The sequence below is a fragment of the Ceratosolen solmsi genome, unplaced genomic scaffold (assembly GCF_000503995.2).
Source record: "Ceratosolen solmsi marchali unplaced genomic scaffold, CerSol_1.0 scaffold30, whole genome shotgun sequence".
Classification (NCBI taxonomy): Eukaryota; Metazoa; Arthropoda; class Insecta; order Hymenoptera; family Agaonidae; genus Ceratosolen; species Ceratosolen solmsi.
In genome coordinates this window covers 1706762-1729824 of record NW_011948421.1, presented here as the reverse complement: position 1 = coordinate 1729824, position 23063 = coordinate 1706762, and the positions used below count along the sequence as shown (strand labels likewise).

At 35.0% G+C, this 23063-nt stretch overlaps 1 protein-coding gene across 1 annotated transcript in view; it reads right to left on the bottom strand.

Moving 5' to 3' along the window:
• The window catches only part of LOC105361630 (echinoderm microtubule-associated protein-like CG42247), a 54019-nt gene that overhangs the window by 25509 nt on the left and 5447 nt on the right, over positions 1-23063 (bottom strand). The window contains exons 2-3 of the mRNA XM_011498882.1: positions 22456-23033; positions 22108-22285 (exon numbers count right to left, since the gene is read on the bottom strand). Coding sequence (XP_011497184.1) covers positions 22108-22285; positions 22456-23033 — 756 coding nt within the window. The remainder of the gene's footprint in view (positions 1-22107; positions 22286-22455; positions 23034-23063) is intronic.

Below are 23063 nucleotides of genomic sequence, written 5' to 3'. Positions count from 1 at the left end.
TTTCACAAAACTTTTTTAGTAAGTTTACAATTAAAAATTGCAGCTAAATTAATGATTGACATTGAAAGTATGTTACAATTAAATAAATTTTATACCGGATGAGTTGATTTTACAAAATTACTTTTTTTCAATCTATTTAATACGATAGGTAATTTTCACCTGAACAAATGTTAATAAGTATGAATATTTTAGAGCAATGTTTTTAATACAAAAAAGTATAAATAAACAAAATAAAAATAAAAAAAAAAAAAAAAAAAAATGTTTAAAATATATTGTAAAATCGATAAAATTACCGAATCGATAATTGCCGAAACAATTTTGTTAATGAACAATACAAAAGTCTAGTTTGATCTATATTTACGAAAGAAATTTGAATGTTTATCGAATAAACTATTTAATAAATAAATAAAAAAGTAGTACATATATTAATGGAAAAATGAAAAAAAAAATATTTATTTTATTTAATAGACTTATACTTTTGGTATTTGAGAATTTAATTTGATATGGTAAGGTTAAAAAAAAAAAAAGAAAAAAGAAAAAAAAAAATAAAAAAAAATTAAACAGTAATAAAAATTATAAAGTATATTTTTTTTTTTTGTAACATAATTATATCGCTTTAAAAATAATGGAAAAATAATTTATTAATCTTATAAAGAAAAAAGTAAAAATATATCTTGTAGATTGCACAAGTATTGTAATTCATCAGCTTTATAAATGCAAATAATCATTATGATTGTAATCAGATATAGGTAGATTATTTTATTTATATCTTATTAATATCGCAATGAAAATAAGAGGGGGCATTATGAATTGCGAATCAATTGCGGTGATGAAGTTTAACCGAAGTGGCAGATCGTGTGACGCAGGAGAAAGACAGGAAGGAGGCCGTAAAGTGTGGGGTGCACCAAATTTTCCAAGGGTCGATTTCAGTTATGATAATGTGTCTGCAGATATATGCAGTAAGTCAATATAAAAAGAATTGTCGATTTTTTATAGAATTTTATTTAATCAAATGCTACTGCTCTACGCATGTGTCTACGTGTGTTTAATGTAATAGTGATATATAACGACGAAGGTGATTATTATGAAAAAGTCAAATTATCTATATCAACATTTGTTTTAACTCAAGCTACGCGTTACTTAAAATACATATTTTCAATTCTTATCAATTACATTCGTTATCAAAGTTTATTAAATTTTGATAATTTTCAATATCTATAATATTTCTCTTAGTAATGATATAGAGTAATTGGATATTAATTTATTACATTTCATGCACTTTGATTATAAAAGTTAATGATAGAAAAAAAAGGGAAATAAAAAAAAAAAAAAAAAAAAAAAAAAAAACAACAAAAAAGCTATAAAATCATTGTTAATATAAAAAAAATCTTGATAATTTATCATATATTGAACATTCTCATATCGATAAATTTTTCTTTTTATAATTTTTATCATTTTATTATTATTATTTGCTTTTATAATAAAATTGTATTAAATTATCGATTTAAAAATTTAAAATCATCTATTGTCCATATTAAGGGATAAATTTCAAATATTTCACTATTGACGGTAAAATATTTTTTTCTAATCACTTAACGTGGTCTGTAAAATTTAAAAACTTATATTTGCGTCTCTAATAATTGTTTAATTAATTCCAATGGCATTATAAATTTGATATAATTATTTCACAATAATCGCAAATGTCATAAGATTAATAATATTATTACAAGATATTATTGTAATGTTAATATTTGTGTATTGTTGTATTATTGTGTATATAGCTGTAATATTAATTTTTACTCTGCAATTTTCTAAAATCTGTACTTTACGAAATAATTGACGTGTTACCTTCAGTATTCATTATGGCCCATGTTTTATTTTTTTTTATTTTATTATTTTTTTTTTTTATTTTTTTATTTTGACATATTAGCGTCAGATATTGACTGTCAAGACTAATTTAAAACAACTTATGCGCTGTAAGCAGAAGGCTTTCGTGTAAAAACTGGAATAAAAATAATTGCGAGGAACTAGTAATGCAGATAAGAAGTGAGCTCGTGTATTTATAATTATGCGTGTTTTAGCGTCGGAAAAAAAAAAATTACTTATATAAGTTATCTTGTATCAACTTCGGGATTAATTAGTTTCCCGTCCAAATTATGTCCCACAATCAAATAGGATTTATTTGATCTTTTTCTCATTTCAATATTGGCAAATAATATTCAGCCTTTTTTATGTATATTAGTTTTGTGGAATTTTATTAGAATGATAATTAAAAATTTACAAGTTTACTAAAAACATGATTGAAGTACGTGATTGTCATACTACTAGACTTCATTCCTTCGCTTATCGCCAGTTATGAAATAAAATATCTGTTTATTCTATTTCACATGTGCGGTTATTTTATTTGTTGTTGTTGTTGTTATTATTATTATTATTATGATTATTATTATTATTATTATTATTATTATTATTATTATTATTATTATTAAAATATGTTTATGCACCAGAAGGAAAATACAATTTATGACACAGTTTTTTAAGTCAGGTGAGAGAACGCGAGGCACGTGTTTAGTAAACTCGGTGTTACAGCTTCTAAATTATGCATTTGAACAGTAATTTAATGTGAATTTTATATTAATTTTGATATGAATCATCGGCTGAATAAATAATCCCATTTAATTCCAAATGTTAAGAAAATTTTTATGGACTCGGTGATATTGTTGTTCGTTAAGCAACAATTGCCAATTGATTTTGAAATTGCCAATTGGTATTAATATAATTTATCAAACATGACAGTTGAAAATAAAATCAATATGTCGATGCACTTGGAACGCGTATTAATGTTATGTGACAAAGTGCATTATGCTACTCATACAACATTATTGTGAAAATTCAAAATCAAATTGAATATTAAAAATGCATATTAAATACAAGTTTGAACATATCGATTGAAAATTCGCCATATAAATTTGCAAATATTTCTATGAAAATTACATCTTTATATATTGTTTTTTTTTTCTTTTTGTTTTTTGTTGTTTTTTTTTTTTTCTAACATTAGTATTTAAATTTGTTAGAAAATAATATATAATTCGTAAGTTGAATATGTAACTAATTTAAATCAGCAAATAAGGATGAATAGTTGTCAATGTAATATTAACAGAGGAATAATGTATTCTCAAAAAATATAGCAATCGATAGTTTGTGGTTCGAAGTATTAAAAAATTCAAATAAACGAAGACTTCCGTGAATTTTTATAATAGTAAGTGTACGTGAATTTGTAATTGCTATCTCGAGCTGATATAGTTGGCTCAGTGTGTCAAGGACAAATTTGATAACTGAATTGCTCAAGTCTTTCTAATAATTTTTTTCGCTTTCTTTTCTTTTGTAGGCTGATCATATTGTTTTTATTTTTATAATTCCTTACACATAACTTTGGCACATTTACGTATATTATACATTTTGCATATTCATTCGATTCACATGAAATTTCATGGAAATTATTATTTATTTAATTGGATTAAAAGCACTCATTTAAATAATAATTTATTATAAATTGACTACAAAATGTAACATTCAAAATTGCCATTTGCTTCCTGATTGTACCTACAAGAAATATTTTATATTTTGCATTACTTTAATTGAAAATTGAAATACCAGAGATTTAATTGGTAAATCGACCTTCTTACTCTTGTTTAAATTATCAAATTTTTCTCTTACCCCCACACGTGAAATGTCTTATTTCATAAAGGAATTTTACGAAAAATTATTCTGCCCATAAATATAAAAATAAAATCAAAAAATTCATGAAAATTATCTTATGGTAAGTCTGGGCTCTCTCTGTGTGTGCGTGCGCATGTGTGTGCGCGCGTGCGTGTGTGTGTTCTTTCCGCGATTACGTTTACATAATTTTCAATTGAAATTTTGCCATAGGTTCATGTATCGACAAAGCCGGTCATCTATAATATCACAAAAATTATCGGAATTTAAATACTTTATAAATTACAATTAAAACATGCCTTTATGATAAAATAAATGGAGATTTATAGAATTTTGTAGACACGATATGATGATTTAGAGGCCGAATCATTAAATTTACACTAAAATTATAGATTTTCTATTGTCAGTCGCACAAATCACCTTCCCCGCACTTTTCAAATAAGTGACGCACTCTTTCGAACTTTTAAAAGCAATTCTTCATTACCAGGTTTATCAGTTACGACGGGCATTCCAATTGTAATTGACGCAATAGTCGGACAGGAATGTCATCGTGTTCGCCGGTAAATCAGAAATCCCGAATATTGTCGGTCGGGCGGCAGGCAGTCGGTAAGAAAGGTCGCACTTCGATTTAGTCGGTCGTGGTATCTCGTGTACGGGCAAGGCGATGCTTATCATCCGAGCAAAGAGGAAAGACAGGATCGATGGATGATATTTGGGGTGATTGGAAATCATCGTTGCCTGACACACTCGTGGAAAATGTTTATTAAAGATATCCATTCTTATACAACGAGGGGCGGGGGGGGGGGCGGCGGAAGTTCCCTGGGCTCTGCTCAATTTTAGCCCACTCGCACAAATATTCCTCTCTCTACAAAGATTCGTGGACTTTCCGAAAGAGCAGGAGTATAATACCAAGGAGGAGTAAATGATCTAACATTTCATTATTAGGGATTCGAATAAGCTTTTCAAAGCTTATGTGACTATCCTTTCAAATAGTCGATAATCCATTCGAGTGTTTCCTTTACGCAAAAGTAGATCGAATTTTCGACAGATATAATTTAGTAAGGTTGGGGGTGGTTATGGGAAGCCGCGTATTTTATCATATTTTTCATTTGATAATTTTGTGAAAATTTGTTATAGGATGATTTTAGGTGTGCGTCACGTGTATTAAATTTAAACTTTGCTCCTGTGGCGACTAGTAGTCCGCTTAACTTGAAATATCTCGATTGGAATTTCGAAATCCCTCCTCCACGGGGTTAATGACTGAACTTCTCGGCGTTTCTCGATCGCCAAGGACAAGCCTTGCTCCTTGCATGTCTCGCTAATCATATTCCAGAGGGACTGCCTTGCGTGCGTTGCCGCACGAAAGGGTGTGCATATAAATAAGGGCCCCGGGTAAGGGAGCCAATGGTAAGCGTCGCCGGGAGTGCGCATCTCGATGGCGCGCGGCCCTTGATAGAGACGGGGAAAGAAATTCACGCGACTTAGATTGATTGCCGTGCTTATCGTCTACGCTCTCACGGGACAAGGAGAGAAACAGCGTATGGGGTCGTTGTAGGGTGGAAGCTTGAAGGAGCCCGCTTTGCATATAAACCGGATGTCGTAATTACGCGTCGAGTTAAAAAGTGAGCCGCGCGTGCGTATGGGGTGGAGAGCGATCGAGCACGAACCTCTCGCCGCTCTGCCGATGGATCCTGAAAGATCGTCGTCGGGTTATGATGGACTTTAAAAAAAAAAAAACGAAAGAACAAAAAAAATGATTGAGACGGATGTTTGGAAAATGACGGACTATAGGGGAGCGTCAGGGCGGTGGGGGTGGAGATAATTTTTTGTCGGGCGCTTTGATTGGATGGAAAGATAAAGTCACATGAATTCCTACATTCGCGAGTCTTGTTGATTTGAAATCAAAAGTTTGAATTTGATAGAGTGCGAGTTTAGATATTCAATTTTTATGTTAATTTTCATATTACTTAATTATTAAATTGATATTGTAAAAGTGATGAAATAAGACAGAGACGAAGAGAATATTGTAAGCTTTATTATAAGATGAATTTCTTGAATTATATTGTTAATATTGTCGCAATAACGAAATTGCCAATAAACTAAAAATAATTGTTGTTTTTTTTTTGTTAAAAAAAAAAAAGAAAACCTTGTTAAAAAAGGTTTCACGTGCGCCAGCATTTATTAAATCATTTTTACAATATAAAACACACATTTATCTTGCACTACAATTGCTTATATTGTGTACTTGATACTAATAAGGGCATAAAAATTCATATATTTAAATTCTTTCTTTCTTTAGAAACTATTGAGGCTGAAGTATAAGGACTAGGAAATATAAAGTGAAATATTTTTATAATACAGTTAGAACTGTGCATTTATCTACGAGGTGATTAAGCGTTGAATATTAATTGATAAATATGTATAACTTATTCAAAACTTATTATAACCAATCTAATAATAAAGCTAATATTTTAACGTTGCTGCTTTTTTTTTTTTTTTTTTTTTTTCTGTATAACCAAGAAAAAATACTTTAGTGATTTTTATTGATGTTTATTGATTTTTTTTTTCACGTCATAAGACGTCAAGAAACGAGACTTTCAATAGTAAAATGATACATTTATCGAATCTTATATATATACATATGTATTTTTTTTTTTTTATCAAACGCTCTTTGCGTGTATTTGCTAATTCATATGTGTAATAAGTAAGCAATTAACAAGGCAATATTCAATTTTCACTAATAATCACATTTTCTTATATCTTCGGAGACGATAAATTAATATAAGTTTTGGGCAATAAAACTCTTACGTGATTGTTCTTAGCTAATAAATATTCTGATCTGAACTATTTGATAAATATTTTATAAAAATATTAAAATTAATCAATAAGAAATGAATTTTGTTGGATTGCATGTCCTGTAAAAATTAAAAGCCTTAATTATTCTTATCAATCAAGTTAATTGATATGAATACTGCAGTATGGTTCCTTCGGCTGTTTTCGATCAATTGAAAACAAAAAAAAAAAAAAAAAAACGATACCCAAAATATAATATAACTCGTATATAGATAAATGAGATTCTTAAAATGCTGCATAAGGAAGTAGCGTTGAAAAAATATTTAAATCAAATTCAATCGCGTGTAAATTTAAATTAGTTATGCAAAACATCTTAATTACATATGATAAAAAAAAACGAATAGTATTTATTTAAGTAGAGCTCAAAGTGTAATGTGTAGATTGTAATAGTATTGGTTAACGTAGTATTATTATAAAATACAATACTTCATGATGGATAAGAAAGAAGAATGCATAAAAGGTACAAAAAAAAAAAAAAAAAAAGCATTGAAATAATTATAGCAAAAATAATGCATAATTTACGAAAAATATCACTCGTAAAAATTAAAAAATATAATATTTATATTATTTGCAATAAATGAAAAATCAGAATCTTCAATTAAAAAAAAAAATGTAAAAAAAGAATACAGAAAAGAAAATATTACTTTTATTATGACAAACATCGGCTGAAATATACGTAATATATAGTTATTAAATATATACCAAAAAAATTATCATATTGTAATACATACACACACAGAGAGAGAGAGAGAGAGAGAGAGAGAGAGAGAGAGAGAGAAAGAGAAAGAGAGATCCATATACAATATTGAGTTGAATTAAAAATCGTAATGTGCAAAATATTAATTTTGCTTTTACGAAAATATCCTAACGAATGCGAAGATATATTTCTCAATATCCGTTATGACGTTACAACATTACAATAGCAAATATAATTGTAAACTCAACTTGTACCTCAAAAATATCGCTCTTGTTAAATGTCGAAAAACAATAAAGTATATGAAACGGCCAAGTGAAATGATGTAGTAATTGAAGCATTAAAATGCTATTGAACAAATCGAAGAAGAGACATTTCTCCGACTCGAGCAAACACCGGACGCCATTACAGAAATATCAGGAATATGGATTAGCAGCGGAGGGTGCATTTTCGAATCGTTTGAGTAATGAAGCATTGATGTCTCTAGGGACGAGCGTAACGTCCTTTATGTCCAGAGAATGCGCCAGTGAATTACTTTTACGGGGGGTGGGACTAGAAATAGCCGCTTCGCAAACTATTAACTAAGCAATAATATTAAATCATTTATAGTAATTTGATGATAAGATAAGTCAACAGCACTATAGCATTACGAAGCTTTGGTTGTATTTCCGAGAAGAATTGGTATAATTGATAAAAAATAACATAAATATTAAATAGTCTAGAAGAGATTTTAATATTTTTCGTTCATTTTTATCCATTTCTATTAATCAACTATGAAAATTAATTTAAAAAATAAATATATATTAATATTAAAATTATTATTATTAATATTAGAGTCACATTATTTATTGCGTTATACGATCATTTATAGATATAAAGACGCGGGCGCCCGCACAAAGTAATGATTTGACAAATCTGCGTAATTATAATAGCTGAATATTTTCCACCAGTCGAATAAATAAATAAATAAATAAAAAAAAAAATGAGATCACCACCACTTATAGCCGTAATCACGCTAGTTTTGCGTAATTGACATAGTTATTACCCTCGCGATATACAGAGAATCGACAGAGATCCGACATCAAGCTAATTACACAATTGATTACAATTTAACGAATGAGCTTTTCTTCGCGCTGAGTAGTCACATTGGGCCCCTTAATCTACAATGTTTGCATGTAATGACACTTATTAAATCATTCATGTTTCGTAAATCATGACCTATTTTCATCTTCCGCGGAAAATGTGTAATTATGTCCATTATGTTTTATAAACTTACAAGAGAAGTTTCTTCTTTTTTTTTTTTTTTTTTTTTTTTTTTTTTTTTTATATTTTAATAATTTTCATCTAATCTAACGATATAACGAGGCAAGTGTAATAAAAAATAATTATAAAACTACTTTAATGCGTTTTGGTGATGGTTAATGTTGCTTATAATGCCTAATGATTCATGAACTTAAAAGATAAGATTTTCCAATAGTAATAATATTTAAATGAATAGCGAATGAAAATTCACGTTAAAATATACTAAATTTTTTTTAAATTTTCTTTTTTTCTTCTTCCTCCTCTTCTTTATTCTTTTTCTTTAACCATTAGTACCACATTAGGGCGTATAATTTTATTTAATTTTCTTTTATTTTATTATGATATCCTTGGAAATAATATGCATGGAAAATAATCATTAATGTTAGTTAAAATAAATGTTAATTAATTCGTATTATTAAAGTAGCGTTGAAATATCATAGTATAAGATTAGCGACACTTTGTAGTAAATTATTTACCAATTTTCCCTACGTATTCTTGTAAATAAGCGATTGTTTTTCTTTACAAATGGTTGAATATAAAATTTAACGTTTATTCGTACGTAAATATTAACCTCAAATTTAATATTAATTTTGATATTATGAGGGAATGTAATGTATTTTTCAAAACATGCGAAACATAAATTCCCAAGTCAAACGTGTAAAATACACGTCACCTACTTAATTGGCTTAGAGAAATGGAGCAGACGTGACAATATTAATATTCTCGATTAAATAAGGCCATTTTCGTCCTTAACGCGCACATTACGAGCAAAGCGAACGATTTTACATCCACCTTCGCTAAAAGTCGGCGAAATAACTTCTCGGGACATCGATGAAGCTTTGTGCGCGCGTGCGAACTGAAGCTGCGCCCAACAAAGACGCCCTTACAGTCCGAATTTAAAAATGATTACAACTACATATCGACCTATCTTGACAGGAGTTCGAGATAAATCGACCCTGTCGCCAGCTGGCGATTCGTCTTCCTTAAACTCGACCCTTACTACTTAAACCTATTTCCGTGCTCAGCACGCTGAGGGGAATAATACGACGACCACAGGCAGAATGCAGCACTCGTCGATTCTACAGGAGCTCCTTAAAATGCCCGTTTGTTTTTCTTGTCTTCGTTTCGCTGAAACAATACGCCATTTACACGCAACTGACGCGAAATACGTCAGTCAGCCCCTGGATGCGAGGACTTCTTGTGCTTCGAGCCCATTCCTTTCTTCGCTAAACGACCTTTCCTCATACCGCGTCGAATTTTTATCAAGTGTCTCGTTCCACCGATCCATTAATCTAATAAATTAATATTTCGAGCCCAAAAATATGAGTTGCCTGTTTTTTTTTTGTTTTTTTTTGTTTTTTTTTTTGTTTTTTCGTTTTTTCGTTTTTTCGTTTTTTCGTTTTTTCGTTTTTTCGTTTTTCTTATTCAACGTTATACGACAATCCCCACTCGCATTGCCCAAGGCTTATTTTCTTTCTTCAACACGCAGTTTAAATTCACGCTAATAATAAAAAATGGCCGATCCTTTATTCTCACAGATATTAATTCGGCCTCGAGTATACTCGACTAGGCGCGGACAAGTGGCCTTCGATTCGTTGCCTTTATTCACTTTTGCTACATTAATTCAAAAAGCAATTTGTAGATTCTCTTAGGGGCTTTTTTTTTTTTTTTTAATTTCACAGATTAATTCGTTTTACATGGAGCTTATGGAATAACCTCATTTGAAAAACAAAGCACAGTAATATGCAATTTCTATTTATCGGCATTTCTAATGTCGTCGTAACGTCTGACGCGACGTTTTAACATTCTAAATGACATGTCATGTACGGTAGTACCGAGTGCGGAGGACATGACATTTATCATCGAGCGGAACTCTGTGAAAAAGCATCTGCACGCAAATCGATACTTTTTAATTCCCGAGATGCAAGACAAACGGTCGGAGCTTTAGAGCAAGCAAAAGAAATAAAAGCCGCGCTTCCATTGATCCCCTCCGTGACCTCATCCCGCCCATACGTCACGCGCCTTTCATTAGGCGATTTTCATGGTAGGGGCCGCATTACTTTCGTCTTGTAATTCAAAATCGGCAAGGGCGCGAGATGCCTCGATCCCATTTCCTCTCCAGCATCTATATCGACGTCGACGAAGGGCCGAGTTTTTCTCTGCGCACGAGCTTGTACTTGCGTAAGTGAGTCCAAGCCATAGACATTCGAGTTGTAAAATAAAATGCATCTGTCGATGATACGTTAAGAAGCGTAAGCGCTGAAAATGAGAAAATTTCACGACTATCCCCCGTGCTTTCACGATTTTGTTAATTAACTAATAGTTGGATTAATACAGAAAAGAATAGTGGCTTGAATGAACCAATGTAAAGTTCCATAATGCCCTCGTAATATTCCTTGTAACGTATGATCGTTCCGTTATCATAGCACCCATATACAAAGTATTAAAGATAGGAAAAAGTAGAAGCGTTAGGCAAAATAAAAAATGAGAAGATAATATAAATGAAGATGTCGGACACAAGATTCTAACACTGTAAACAATGACGCAGGTAAGAATTCATTTTAAAAAATAAGGATGTACGGATTGAGGAATGGAGAGGAGAGAGAGAGAGAGAGAGAGAGAGAGAGAGAGAGAGACAGGAGGCAGGAGGAGGGGAAAGGGAGAATAGCAGTCGTTTCATTGCGGTGTCGTATCGATCGCGCTCTGGCGCGCTGACCGGCGGTCAATGAGATACGGTCCTTCCGCCGCCGCCCCCTCCCCAGCCCCCTCCCCATCCCGCGCCGCGCCACCCTTTTGAACGGAAGTCGTGCCGACCTCGCCGGTCCGTCCCCTCTCCCAGCTTAACCCGCTCATCCGCCAAACCTCCCGACTCGTCCCACCACCACACCTTCGTGATTCATGCTGGTCGCGTCGAAAGGTGGTGCCTGCGTCGGAGGGTAGAAAATATTCGAGCGAGATCCTTCGCGAAGCTATCGCATCGATTATCGATTTCTATCTCGCGGATACCACCCCGGTATCTCTGAATTTCCTCCCTTTCTCTCCTAAAGGTCGGACGTCTTTGCATACCATAGCGATTAATTATTGTACTATGGCGCCAATGAGATTCCCGCGTATCGACGCCAATTTCACTGGCCGATCCTTCGAAAAAATCCTTTCGCTAGCGAGGGCGAAACAATGAATCGACGTGGTTGGCCAATTGATCGTATTTGCCTCGCTATAGAATCCGAGGCGAAACCCATCCCCTGTGACGTTGGATTATTATTGCGCATAGTGCGGCGGGTGGACTTCTGGTTTGCATAATTGTTGGTCGAACGGTGTAAACAATTTATCGCTCGCCCGGCGATACAACGACTTCGTAAATCTCGGCTTATCCGCGCGCTCTTATTCTCTCCGATGGAGTAGGATTATTAAGTGAATTACTGTTACGTATATGGGAAAATGGCGGGACATTTGTTAAATCGAATGGGCATTCTTTCGGACGAGATATCGTCTAATAATCATTTACCAACTCACTTTGCACATTCTCATGCTCGACTACTATGATTACATAAGCTAAAAGGCGTTAAGCCGCTCGATGCTAACTAATATTATATGAATTATATGAATATTATATGAACTAATATACCTTGATTATCCTCATTGAATTACTTGAATATTAAAAAGAGCTTTTGGTTGGGATCGAGAAATGCCTCGTCCCTTGGCTGTGGCATTAGCTTATAAAAATCAGAAGAAAAGGAAGGTTTGTAAATTTAAATATATATATATATATATATATAATAGCCCTTTGATTTACATGAAAAGTCGTGTTATTTCTTGACGCGCGTGCGAGAAAGTAGTACTTTAAATTTTTCATACCGATTTTCACGTACTTGTCTGCAACGTCATTACATAGATCGTGCATGAATACATATATCACTGTCTCTTGCTATGCGTCGACTAGCCCCTAATAATGAGATGTTTCTTGAAATAAATTATTCATTATATCGCGAGATTTAAATTTGCTAGTCATATGGATAAAATAGCGGCCCGTTATTAATGGACTTTGCATAATTCGCGCAATTGGAATAACAATTTCACGGATCCCGTGAAAGGTGCCGAATGACGTTTAATGGCGCGGCAACGTGATATTTATGTCCTCGGGAATATTCTCGCGATTAAGCGGCAAATTTGAGTAAAGTTCTCGTCCAGAACTTTATCGCGTCAAAAGAGGGTTGGCTCCGATCGAAACCCGAGCACTCCTGATTAAAATGTGCCTCGCCTTTATAACCTGCCAGAGGGTGATAAAGACACCCACACCACCATCGCCACCATCACACAAATGGCAAAATACGTTGCGTCCGCGTTCAAGCACGTCGGAGAGCCAATTCAAAAAAAAAAAAATAAATAAATTAATAAAAATGTAAGAAAAAATTGAGGCTAATGTAAGTCGGAGTCGTCGTAGACGGATGATGAAAAAAGTCCTTGCGTTAAAACAGGAGGGAAGCCTATTAAAATTGTTATCCGTAACCATAAATAAGTTGGGTACGGCGAGACTTAGAGAAAGGGACTGTTGCCGATCTTACGGAACGATTATCATTTCAATATATATATATATATATATATATATATATATATAGATAGAAACACGAGCCCTACTTTATAGGCAAAGAAATGACGAATCGCACGAGGATGTTGTCGCACGCGCGCAATCCCATAAAAATAGCCGGAACTGGTGTGGAATGCAAGCACATTTCGCATTTTCACTGTTAAAAAAACGTTTGCCTTTTCATCGATGCTCTCGGCTACGTTTCTCGCCATTATTTATTTATTCTCGACTATCTCGACTATTGGCATACGTAAGTGGGCCTTGACATTTATATGCGAGATCGCGTTGCATAAAGCTTTTCTATTATCAGTAATGGTGAAGTAAGTAATGTGCATTGTGGTAGTATGATACGAGGAGGAGGTAGTATATTAAAAGGGGACACGCGACGCGAGAGAAACAACGTTCCCGATGTAATAATAATAAAAACGATGCTCCGAGTAATTTTCGCGCGGCATTCAATGCTATGTAATGATAATTTGATAATATTTTCCCAATAAATACGCTCCCATTCGTCTAACTATATTAAGCATAATAGATATTACATTTTCTGCATATTTTATTATTGTCATTGAGCCTACTTCCCCGAGCATTCGATCAAACGGCCGAAGCACGTCTCATTACATTTTTATAATTAGAATATATAGAAAAGGCGACGATGGGTTAATCAAATTTCTCTGGAAATCTGTAATTAAGAAATTATAAGAACAGCTGAGCAACTGGAATAGTTATAAATTTCATAGATTGTTCGTTTATTTAGCTTTCAACTTGTAAATTTAACTTTCACTTTCCTGAACTTTCGTCAAACGTACAATAATTGACATATAACGTGCTGTTTATCACACACTCTCCTATATATTGTCCTATATATATATATATATATATATATATATATATATATATATATAATTGTCCTATATATATATATATATATCCTATATATATCCTATATATATCCTATATATATCCTATACCCAGAGCTTGTCGATTAAACATGCGATCTTTATAATTATTATTGCGAAAATTACAAATCCTTGTAGGGCAATATTCTCGATTAATGCTTGAGATTTTTTATTTGATACAATAATAATAATGCTCATATTACTCTGAAATGCATGCTAATATCATTCGTATATTCGTAATTTGCTTGGAAAATTATTAAGGATGGAAAATTGAGCGGAAATTTAAGATCATATCCGATGCTTCTTGCATATTACTTTCACATCAAAATATATGTTCCGCGGGTTTCGTTGAAGATCGATAAATCAGCGATTATTAGAATATTTTTAGCCTGTAGGAAAATATTATTGAACTGAATTAATTTGTTGAAGATTTTTCTTTTTCTTTTTTCTTTTTTTCTTAAATCCATAATAACACACTGCGTTGTTTGTCACAAATTCTGTAGTAAAGAAAAAAAAGTAAAAGAAAAAAATAACAACAAAAGAAAATGATTTTCTTGTAAGATTCGAAATCACAAGTATGACGACATTTTATTAATACTTCAACGTGTATGATTCATTCGGACAAATCGTTATTTGCATATTTTTCTCCATTTTTCGAAATTTCGACCACGAGTCCATCCACGTGTTCCCAAACGATATTATATATATATCATTGTTATTGAAAATTATCTAGTCCAGTCGACTTACGAATAAAAAAGAAATTTCAACTTTATAATACATTTTGTCGACATCCTCTAAAGTTCTCGATCGAATCAGCTTATAATCATCCTCGGGATTAGGGAAAAACCTTCCCTACAACGATTACCTCGAGCATCTTTCCCGGCGCTCTCCACGACATTCGATACCTGCTCCGTTAATAGACGATCGAGCATTACAAGAAGACCTCGCGTAGGCTTCGTTACCTCGTGTCTACGAACACGGACGTCGGCTGCGGGTAACCCCAGGGACACGCCCTCGGTCCGTGCTCGTGCGCGCGCACCAACCCGACCAATCACCGCCAATCGTCCAACCCGCTTGGCTCATGCCACGTGCTCTCTACCCGAGGGTAGCGGACTCCTCCTCCCCCCTCTTAACTACCATCCCAATCACATCCCCTCGGTCGTCGAACGAGCACGTGGACGTTTTGCGCACGAGGCTGCACCCCCGATCGATCCTTGCACGTGGTCGGAATTCTATTCCTCGGGACGACCGGCAACCGATAACGACGCAATGACTGCTCGATCGCTTATTCGCATGTTAAAGGCGGAGGAGGTAATGATTGAATAAAGATCGCCGATCTGACGTTAAAGCTGATACTGATGAATTACCTCGCTACCGTCGTCGATCTCGATCCAAGTTATTTGACAACTTTCAAAAATTCCATTGCCGCGTATACTGGGGAAACAACGATTGGTCCGAATATACGAATGACATTTATTATAAATGATTATCGATGATCTCCCTCTTGGATTTTAGGACATTGATCGTGGATTTTTGGATTATAGGGTAAAGCTCGGCAAGGACATTTATTCGAAACATTCATTAACGAGATGGATATTATTATATGCTGTCGATTTAAATAAGACAAAAAATAAATAAATAAAACACACGCGCGCGCACGCACACACACAAAACTCGCTTCGATACGCATGAGACTGACAATTCGTATTGTATAGCAAATATATCTTTAATTTCACGAATTATGTGGAATTAATTTCAATTACTATTCTTTCTAATACGACCAATTATCCTAAAGAAATTATCGATAATTTATTTATTTAGACTGTTAAAAAATTGAAACCTAGTTCCTCATTCGATTTAATTTAGAATTTCTTAATATATATATATATATATATATATATATATATATATATATATATATATATATATATATATATATATAGAACAAAAAAAAAAACAAAAAACAAAAAAAAAACATCAGATTGACTACGGCAAATTATGATAAATTCTTAAGATAAGCTTATTAAGATAAATTGTTGTGATTATAATGACCGCAATGATAGCACAAATATTTAATAAACTGATATATAAAATAATAAAAAGATTTTAAGTGTCGTTATAAAATAATTAAAAATCGCGTCATCAAAAAATTAGAACTTTTACATAAGAATTTCAACGTAAATATTCATTGACTCAAGATGACTTTCACCTTGACATTCAATTACTGAATATTAGTGATGGAGAAAAAAAATTATATTTTCAGTTATCAATTTACATAAATTATTATGAAGTCTAAACCGTCAACAAAGACCTTGCAGATTGATTATGTTCAATTACGTGGCATAACTGTGTTTAATTCAATAACAACAAATCTCGTAAGAAATGCTATAAATTTGACAAATTAATTAACTTGGCCAATTACAAGGACGAACGATCGTTATGATTCATTATTTATTATTTAGCATTGTATTTATCTGAAATGGTCTCTATCATAACATTTTACGAGTAAACAATTGAACGTAACACATGGATATTTGCCGCTTTAACTAAATAATCTAACCGTAGGAGCTTCAAATCAACTTGTTTACATTCCTAATGACGACATGTAGTTAAATTAATTCTCTCACTCTTTCATCGATAATTTACCATCTACTTACTATGTGTATTTATGTGCTATTTATGTTACACCTTGGGAGATAATTATGACATACAAGGATCGTTAGGACTTATTTATTATATCTGTAAGGAAGGTTTTATTATTAAATGCAGGCCGCATTAATGTTTCACGTAGACGGAATAAAATTCACTATATTTTTCAAAAGAGCAATATTTATTATATTCAAATATAAAAACGTAATTATTATGCCAAGACCTTAAAAAAAAAAAAATGTTCGTGCTTACAACCATTTCATTTCTCGAAATGAAATACAGTTTTTTTTTCTTCTTTTTTCTTTTCTTTTCTTTTCTTTTCTTTTCTTTTCTTTTCTTTTCTTTTCTTTTATATAAATAATTTATTCAAGCAGGAATTTCACTGCTGATTATATTATTGCCAGTTTTATCATTTTAATTTATTATTGCAAATTAAATACCGCTTATACAAAAAATATTATTTAGCCCAATTATTAAATAAATAATCATGAGAATTATCAATGTATAATAGTAATTCACAGGCTTTAGATGAATAAGACTTTACGCTTACGTATTAGAATTATTGAATTTAAATGTACTTTTCCCTTCCCTTAATTCCATTACCTTCTGCATTTATCTCAATCTTACTTTACAAGTTTTCAACATCACATTTTCACCTATACAGGTCTTTAAATAATTAATACTAGTTTCAAATAGATTTTATCCTTCCACTTATTTCTCCTGCAGATTTTTAAAAACACAAATTATCCATATTAGACAAGCAGAATTAAATTACCGCGTGATCCTGACCGAGTCGAACGAAAAATGATTTTCCGTACAAACAAACAAAAAACAAAAAAAAAAAGAAGAAGAAAATGTCTTAAAATGCTTAAAAGATATTTCTTAAGTCGAAAAATACAAAGGAACATTATAATGTGAGAGAAAACTAATATTTTACAATTACAATTAAATTTTTAAATACCGAGTTACGTATGAAAAAGCGCAACTTATATTTTACTTGGTCGTTCAACAAAGAAACTGGATTATCCGATACCAAACTCTGTTTTAAAATTTCTTTTTTTTTCTTTCTTCGAAATAATCGCATTCTAATAATCAATGCATACAAACTTGCGAAAAACATGAGATACGCGATTGCGAATATAAAATGGACATTGCAATAGGGTATTAAAGTTTTTAAGTATATCAACTGATTGCACCTAAAACGAGATTATAAATATTTTACGTATTTGCATGAAATTCCAACGACAAAACAATAAATAACGGCAAATTAATAATTTCGTCAAATATGAGTATGGAAGGGACTGTCGTTTGAAAATCTCATGTTCCAAATGCAATGGCAAACCATTGGTCGAGTGATAAAGCAATCAAGACGTATTATAAAATTAGCATAGACTAACATTTTCCCGAGACCTTAAATGCACCGACACATCTAACACACGTCGCGTCCCTATTCCGAAAAAAAGAAAAAACAAAGACGAACAACGCACTTTTATAAACACGACGATCGAGCTGTTTTTTCTCTCTTGAAAAGCCTCGTTCGCAATGAGATTCACCGCGTCGCTCACAGTTGAGAACGGGAGTGGAGAAATGTCTGTCGAATGGTAAAATAAAACGTCCCGTAATAAAATCGCTCCTTATTCCTCCTCTTATTCCTTATTATTCGGACTTCGAGCATTATATTCTACCTACACGGGTATTAAGGTGGACATTGCGTGCGACAACGCTTGACTCGCTCGACCGACGCTGGACGTCTGATCTGGGCCAGATACACTCGAGCGAGCCACCCTCCCCTCCTTATTACGCAGCTCACACACACACACTCTTCTCTCTCTCTTCTCTCTCTCTCTCTCTCTCTCTCTCTCTCTCTCTCTCTCTCTCTCACTCTCAATCCTACTTCTGGCTTCTGGCCTATTGTTGTTTCCACTTTCTCTCACGTTCGATCATCACTATTTCGTTGCGGTCACTATTTTTCGGTACTATTTATCAACTCGATCATTTATTTCTCTATTACTTAGACTCTCGTCTACAAATACAATGAGGTTTTCTTTATTTTCGTGAACAACTCCGTCAACCCTTGAACTTAAAACGATTATTCAATTTTGTATACAAATTTCTTTTATCTTAAATATAATCACAACCATTATATTCGGCAATTAAAAAGTCACCGATCTTTATTTAATAATATTATCTTTAAACAAATTCTCATTATTCTTAAGAGTCACAGGCATAAATCGCCATTACGATCTACCAGCTATACGTCGCTTACCCATACATTTACGTGTGCGTGTGCGTGTGCGTGCGCGTATGCAAAGATATTGATGTAAATTGACGGAACCCTATATAAAGATGAAAATACCTTCAAAAACTATTATCGTTAGTATCCGATTATTTTCTTTTATCTTTCACAATGTTTGTCTATTCGTGTGGCCAAAAGTTTCTTATTTTACTTATTGATGTAGCCTGTTAAATATTATGCGTTTAGCAAACGATTCGTTAAAAGAAAATAATCAGATACTAACGACAATAGTAATAATAATAGATAATAATAGATAATAGATGATAATAGATAAATGATAATAGATAATAATTGAAGTTTAAAGAACGTTTACTTATCATTATATTGCCAAATTCATTTAAACTATTTAGTTTTTATTAAATATCGTGATTTATTTAGCTTTAATATTTTTTAGTGTTTTAGACTGTCATTCTAAGAACTTTTCGGTTATTTTCTTTTCATTTTCTTTTTATTCACAGCCGAAAGTATAATATAATAAAATACAAATGAATGTTTCATTAATTATGATTTTTACAAACATAACGTTACAACTACACTTGCTTGTCGCCAATAAAAGGAAACTTATTTGCTCGTAATAATTATTCCCTATAATAATAATAATATCCATATAGTCGTTAACACTCTAAGGATAATAGCGAATTATCTCTTTATATTTACCTTTCGCCTTTACATAATCTACCTAATGGCGAATTTGAATAACCGTAATATAAAAATCTTTATGATACAATATAACCTAAATGTGACAAAATCAACGGAAAAGTTAATCGAGGGATTGCACGAGGGTCGGATTTAAATATTCGAGTCCAGCTCGTCTTATACATATTTATTTGCTTACGAAAGGCAATTGTATACACTCCTCTAGATACTTTGACAGAACTTTTAAATAAAACATTTGATATGAAAAAATTTCGTTCGATAAGAATGGCCCACTTTACTTTCGCAATCATTTTAGAATTCAAAATTATGGCACGCACAGGCTTTTTCCTCTTTTATCTATTATTTGTCAATTATACTTAACAACGTACATTCAGCATCATTATTTATAATGTTTTAGTAAATATTGTCAATTTTTTACTACTTATATCTCACCTTATATGATGATTATAAAAACAAGCGAGTTATATATCACTCTTTCATCAATACATAAATACATTCTTTACAAGAACGTGTATAATATTTTGGATATTTTACTCGTGTTCATTATGTAAAATAAAGGTAAATTATTCAGGTGTACCCCGTGCATATTTTCAGGTAATTCGTATAAATTTACGCGTATGTTAAAAAAAAAAATAAATAAAAATAAATAACAATAATAATACCGAATTCGATATTTTTCAATATATTTTTAAAATACTTATGGTAATAATGGTAAACATTTAAGCTCGTCGCACACACGTATGTGTAATATATTTATAAACACGCATCAATTATCCATGAAAGCTTATATCTTCAAATTGAAATCTCATCCGAGATAATCCGATGTAATATCGTAAAATATAAATTGTTATATACATACGTAATTGAATTTCTCAATTGCAAGAGGATAATAATCAAAATATTGAATTAGATATTTATCATGTAAATCAACGGATATATTATTATAAAATAATGGCAATAAATAATGCATGGTAAGATAATTCATATTCAACGAAATACTTAATGGCTAAGAAATCTATTGAAACTTTATTACTTCGTGTCTAAGAATTGCTCTCGATTCATTGCAATTTGCTCATTTCATTTGAGTAATCACAAATGTTTGAATAGAGCAGTGAAATTCCAAAACTTTTATAAATTCAGGTCACTTAAAAACCCATGCATTCAGGATGATCGATAGCCTTACAATAACATATCGGCGTTCGGATTTTGACCGTGAGAAGCGAATAATAGAAGCTATTGGCGATAATCATTGAAGGAAGGATTAAAGACGCGCGCCCATATAATCAAAGCGCAACACCTATGCGCCGCGATAACACAACGAAAGGGTTAACAAACTGCGACGTCGATCGAAGGTATGGGTTTCAACAAGCAAAAGTGGCGGCAGTTGAGAGAGAAAGAAGAAGAAGAAGAAGAAGAAGAGGAGGAGGAGGAGGAGTAGGATGAGGAGGTGGAGGAGTAGGAGGAGGAGGAGGAGAACAAGAAGAAGAAGACGGAAAAGGAATAGAATAAGAAGAAAAGAAAGGAAGTGGTAGTGGTAGTGGTAGTGATTGTAGTCGTGATTGTAGTTGCAGTAATGGTGGTGGTGGTGGTGGTGGTGGTGGTGGTGGTGGTGGTGGTGGTGGTGGTGGTGGTGGTGGTGGTGGTGGTGGTGGTGGTGGTGGTGGTGGTGGTGGTGGTGGTGGTGGTGGTGGTGGTGGTGGTGGTGGTGGTGGTGGTGGTGGTGGTGGTGGTGGTGGTGGTGGTGGTGGTGGTGGTGGTGGTGGTGGTGGTGGTGGTGGTGGTGGTGGTGGTGGTGGTGGTGGTGGTGGTGGTGGTGGTGGTGGTGGTGGTGGTGGTGGTGGTGGTGGTGGTGGTGGTGGTGGTGGTGGTGGTGGTGGTGGTGGTGGTGGTGGTGGTGGTGGTGGTGGTGGTGGTGGTGGTGGTGGTGGTGGTGGTGGTGGTGGTGGTGGTGGTGGTGGTGGTGGTGGTGGTGGTGGTGGTGGTGGTGGTGGTGGTGGTGGTGGTGGTGGTGGTGGTGGTGGTGGTGGTGGTGGTGGTGGTGGTGGTGGTGGTGGTGGTGGTGGTGGTGGTGGTGGTGGTGGTGGTGGTGGTGGTGGTGGTGGTGGTGGTGGTGGTGGTGGTGGTGGTGGTGGTGGTGGTGGTGGTGGTGGTGGTGGTGGTGGTGGTGGTGGTGGTGGTGGTGGTGGTGGTGGTGGTGGTGGTGGTGGTGGTGGTGGTGGTGGTGGTGGTGGTGGTGGTGGTGGTGGTGGTGGTGGTGGTGGTGGTGGTGGTGGTGGTGGTGGTGGTGGTGGTGGTGGTGGTGGTGGTGGTGGTGGTGGTGGTAGTAGCGGCGATAGTGGTAGTGTTAACAGCAGAAAAAGGGTGGAGGCGCGGCTGCGACCTTGATGCGGTCGGACGCATCGCCGGGACAACAATCCTACTGACCCACTTTGGTATGCGTGCGTGCGTCACGTACCTTGAAGGTCTTGTAGCTGGAGACGACGTAGGAGGCACCGTCCTCGAGCTCGTCGAGGTTGAGCTTGCGGTCGCCGTCCATGGAGAATATGTGACGGGCGCCCCTCGGGAGATCCAGACGCAACGACAGTCGATCGAGGAGCGCCTCCAGGGAGCCGATGTCCCGCCCGGGCTTGAACCTGCACCAGTGCACCAGTGAACATAACGAATTGAACGCGACGGGGCCGAACGGGGGAAAAAGGGATGGCGAGGTTACGTAATGAGGTCGGTTGTTAGTGCGTGGCCGTGTAACGAGGCATCGATTGCCCCACGGGATTCGGGCCAGCGAGCCCGAGCGTATCTTACGCACCTGAACTCGACGCCGGGAAAATAGGGGTCGCCATTCCTGTAGAAGGTGACCCTGCGCGCTCTCCAGTAGCCGAGATTGTTGTATCGCGATGGTGGCTGGGCCGGCTGCTGGTGCTCGTGACGACTCCTGGGCCTGCAGCTCGACGCCGCCTGCTCCTGCTGCAGCGGCGGCTGCTCCGGGGGCGGCATGCGGGGACTGGAGGGTCTGCTCTGCCTCGTGCTCCAGTAACCGCCCATGCCGGCGAGCCCGGCCGCCCCCTCCCCAGCCGCCGGCCTCCTACCGTTGCCCGGCGTCGACGCCTTCCCCTCCAGCTCCTCGGTGAGCGCCCCCGACGCCACCACCGCCACCGCCGTCTTTACCGCTGCCACTGCCTCCCCCTCGGCCCTCACCTCGCCCACTTTCCTAATCCTCCCCCTCTTCCTCGGCCTCTCCCTCCTCCTCCTGCCCCTACCGTGATCGTCATCATCGTTCACCCCCTCATCGCCCTCCTCCTTATCATCATCCTCAACCACCACCGCCTCCTCCGCCTCCTCCTCACCCTCCTTCACCTTCTCGTACGCCTCCTCCTCCTCCTCCTCCTCCTCCTCCTCCTCGTCCTCGTCCTCGTG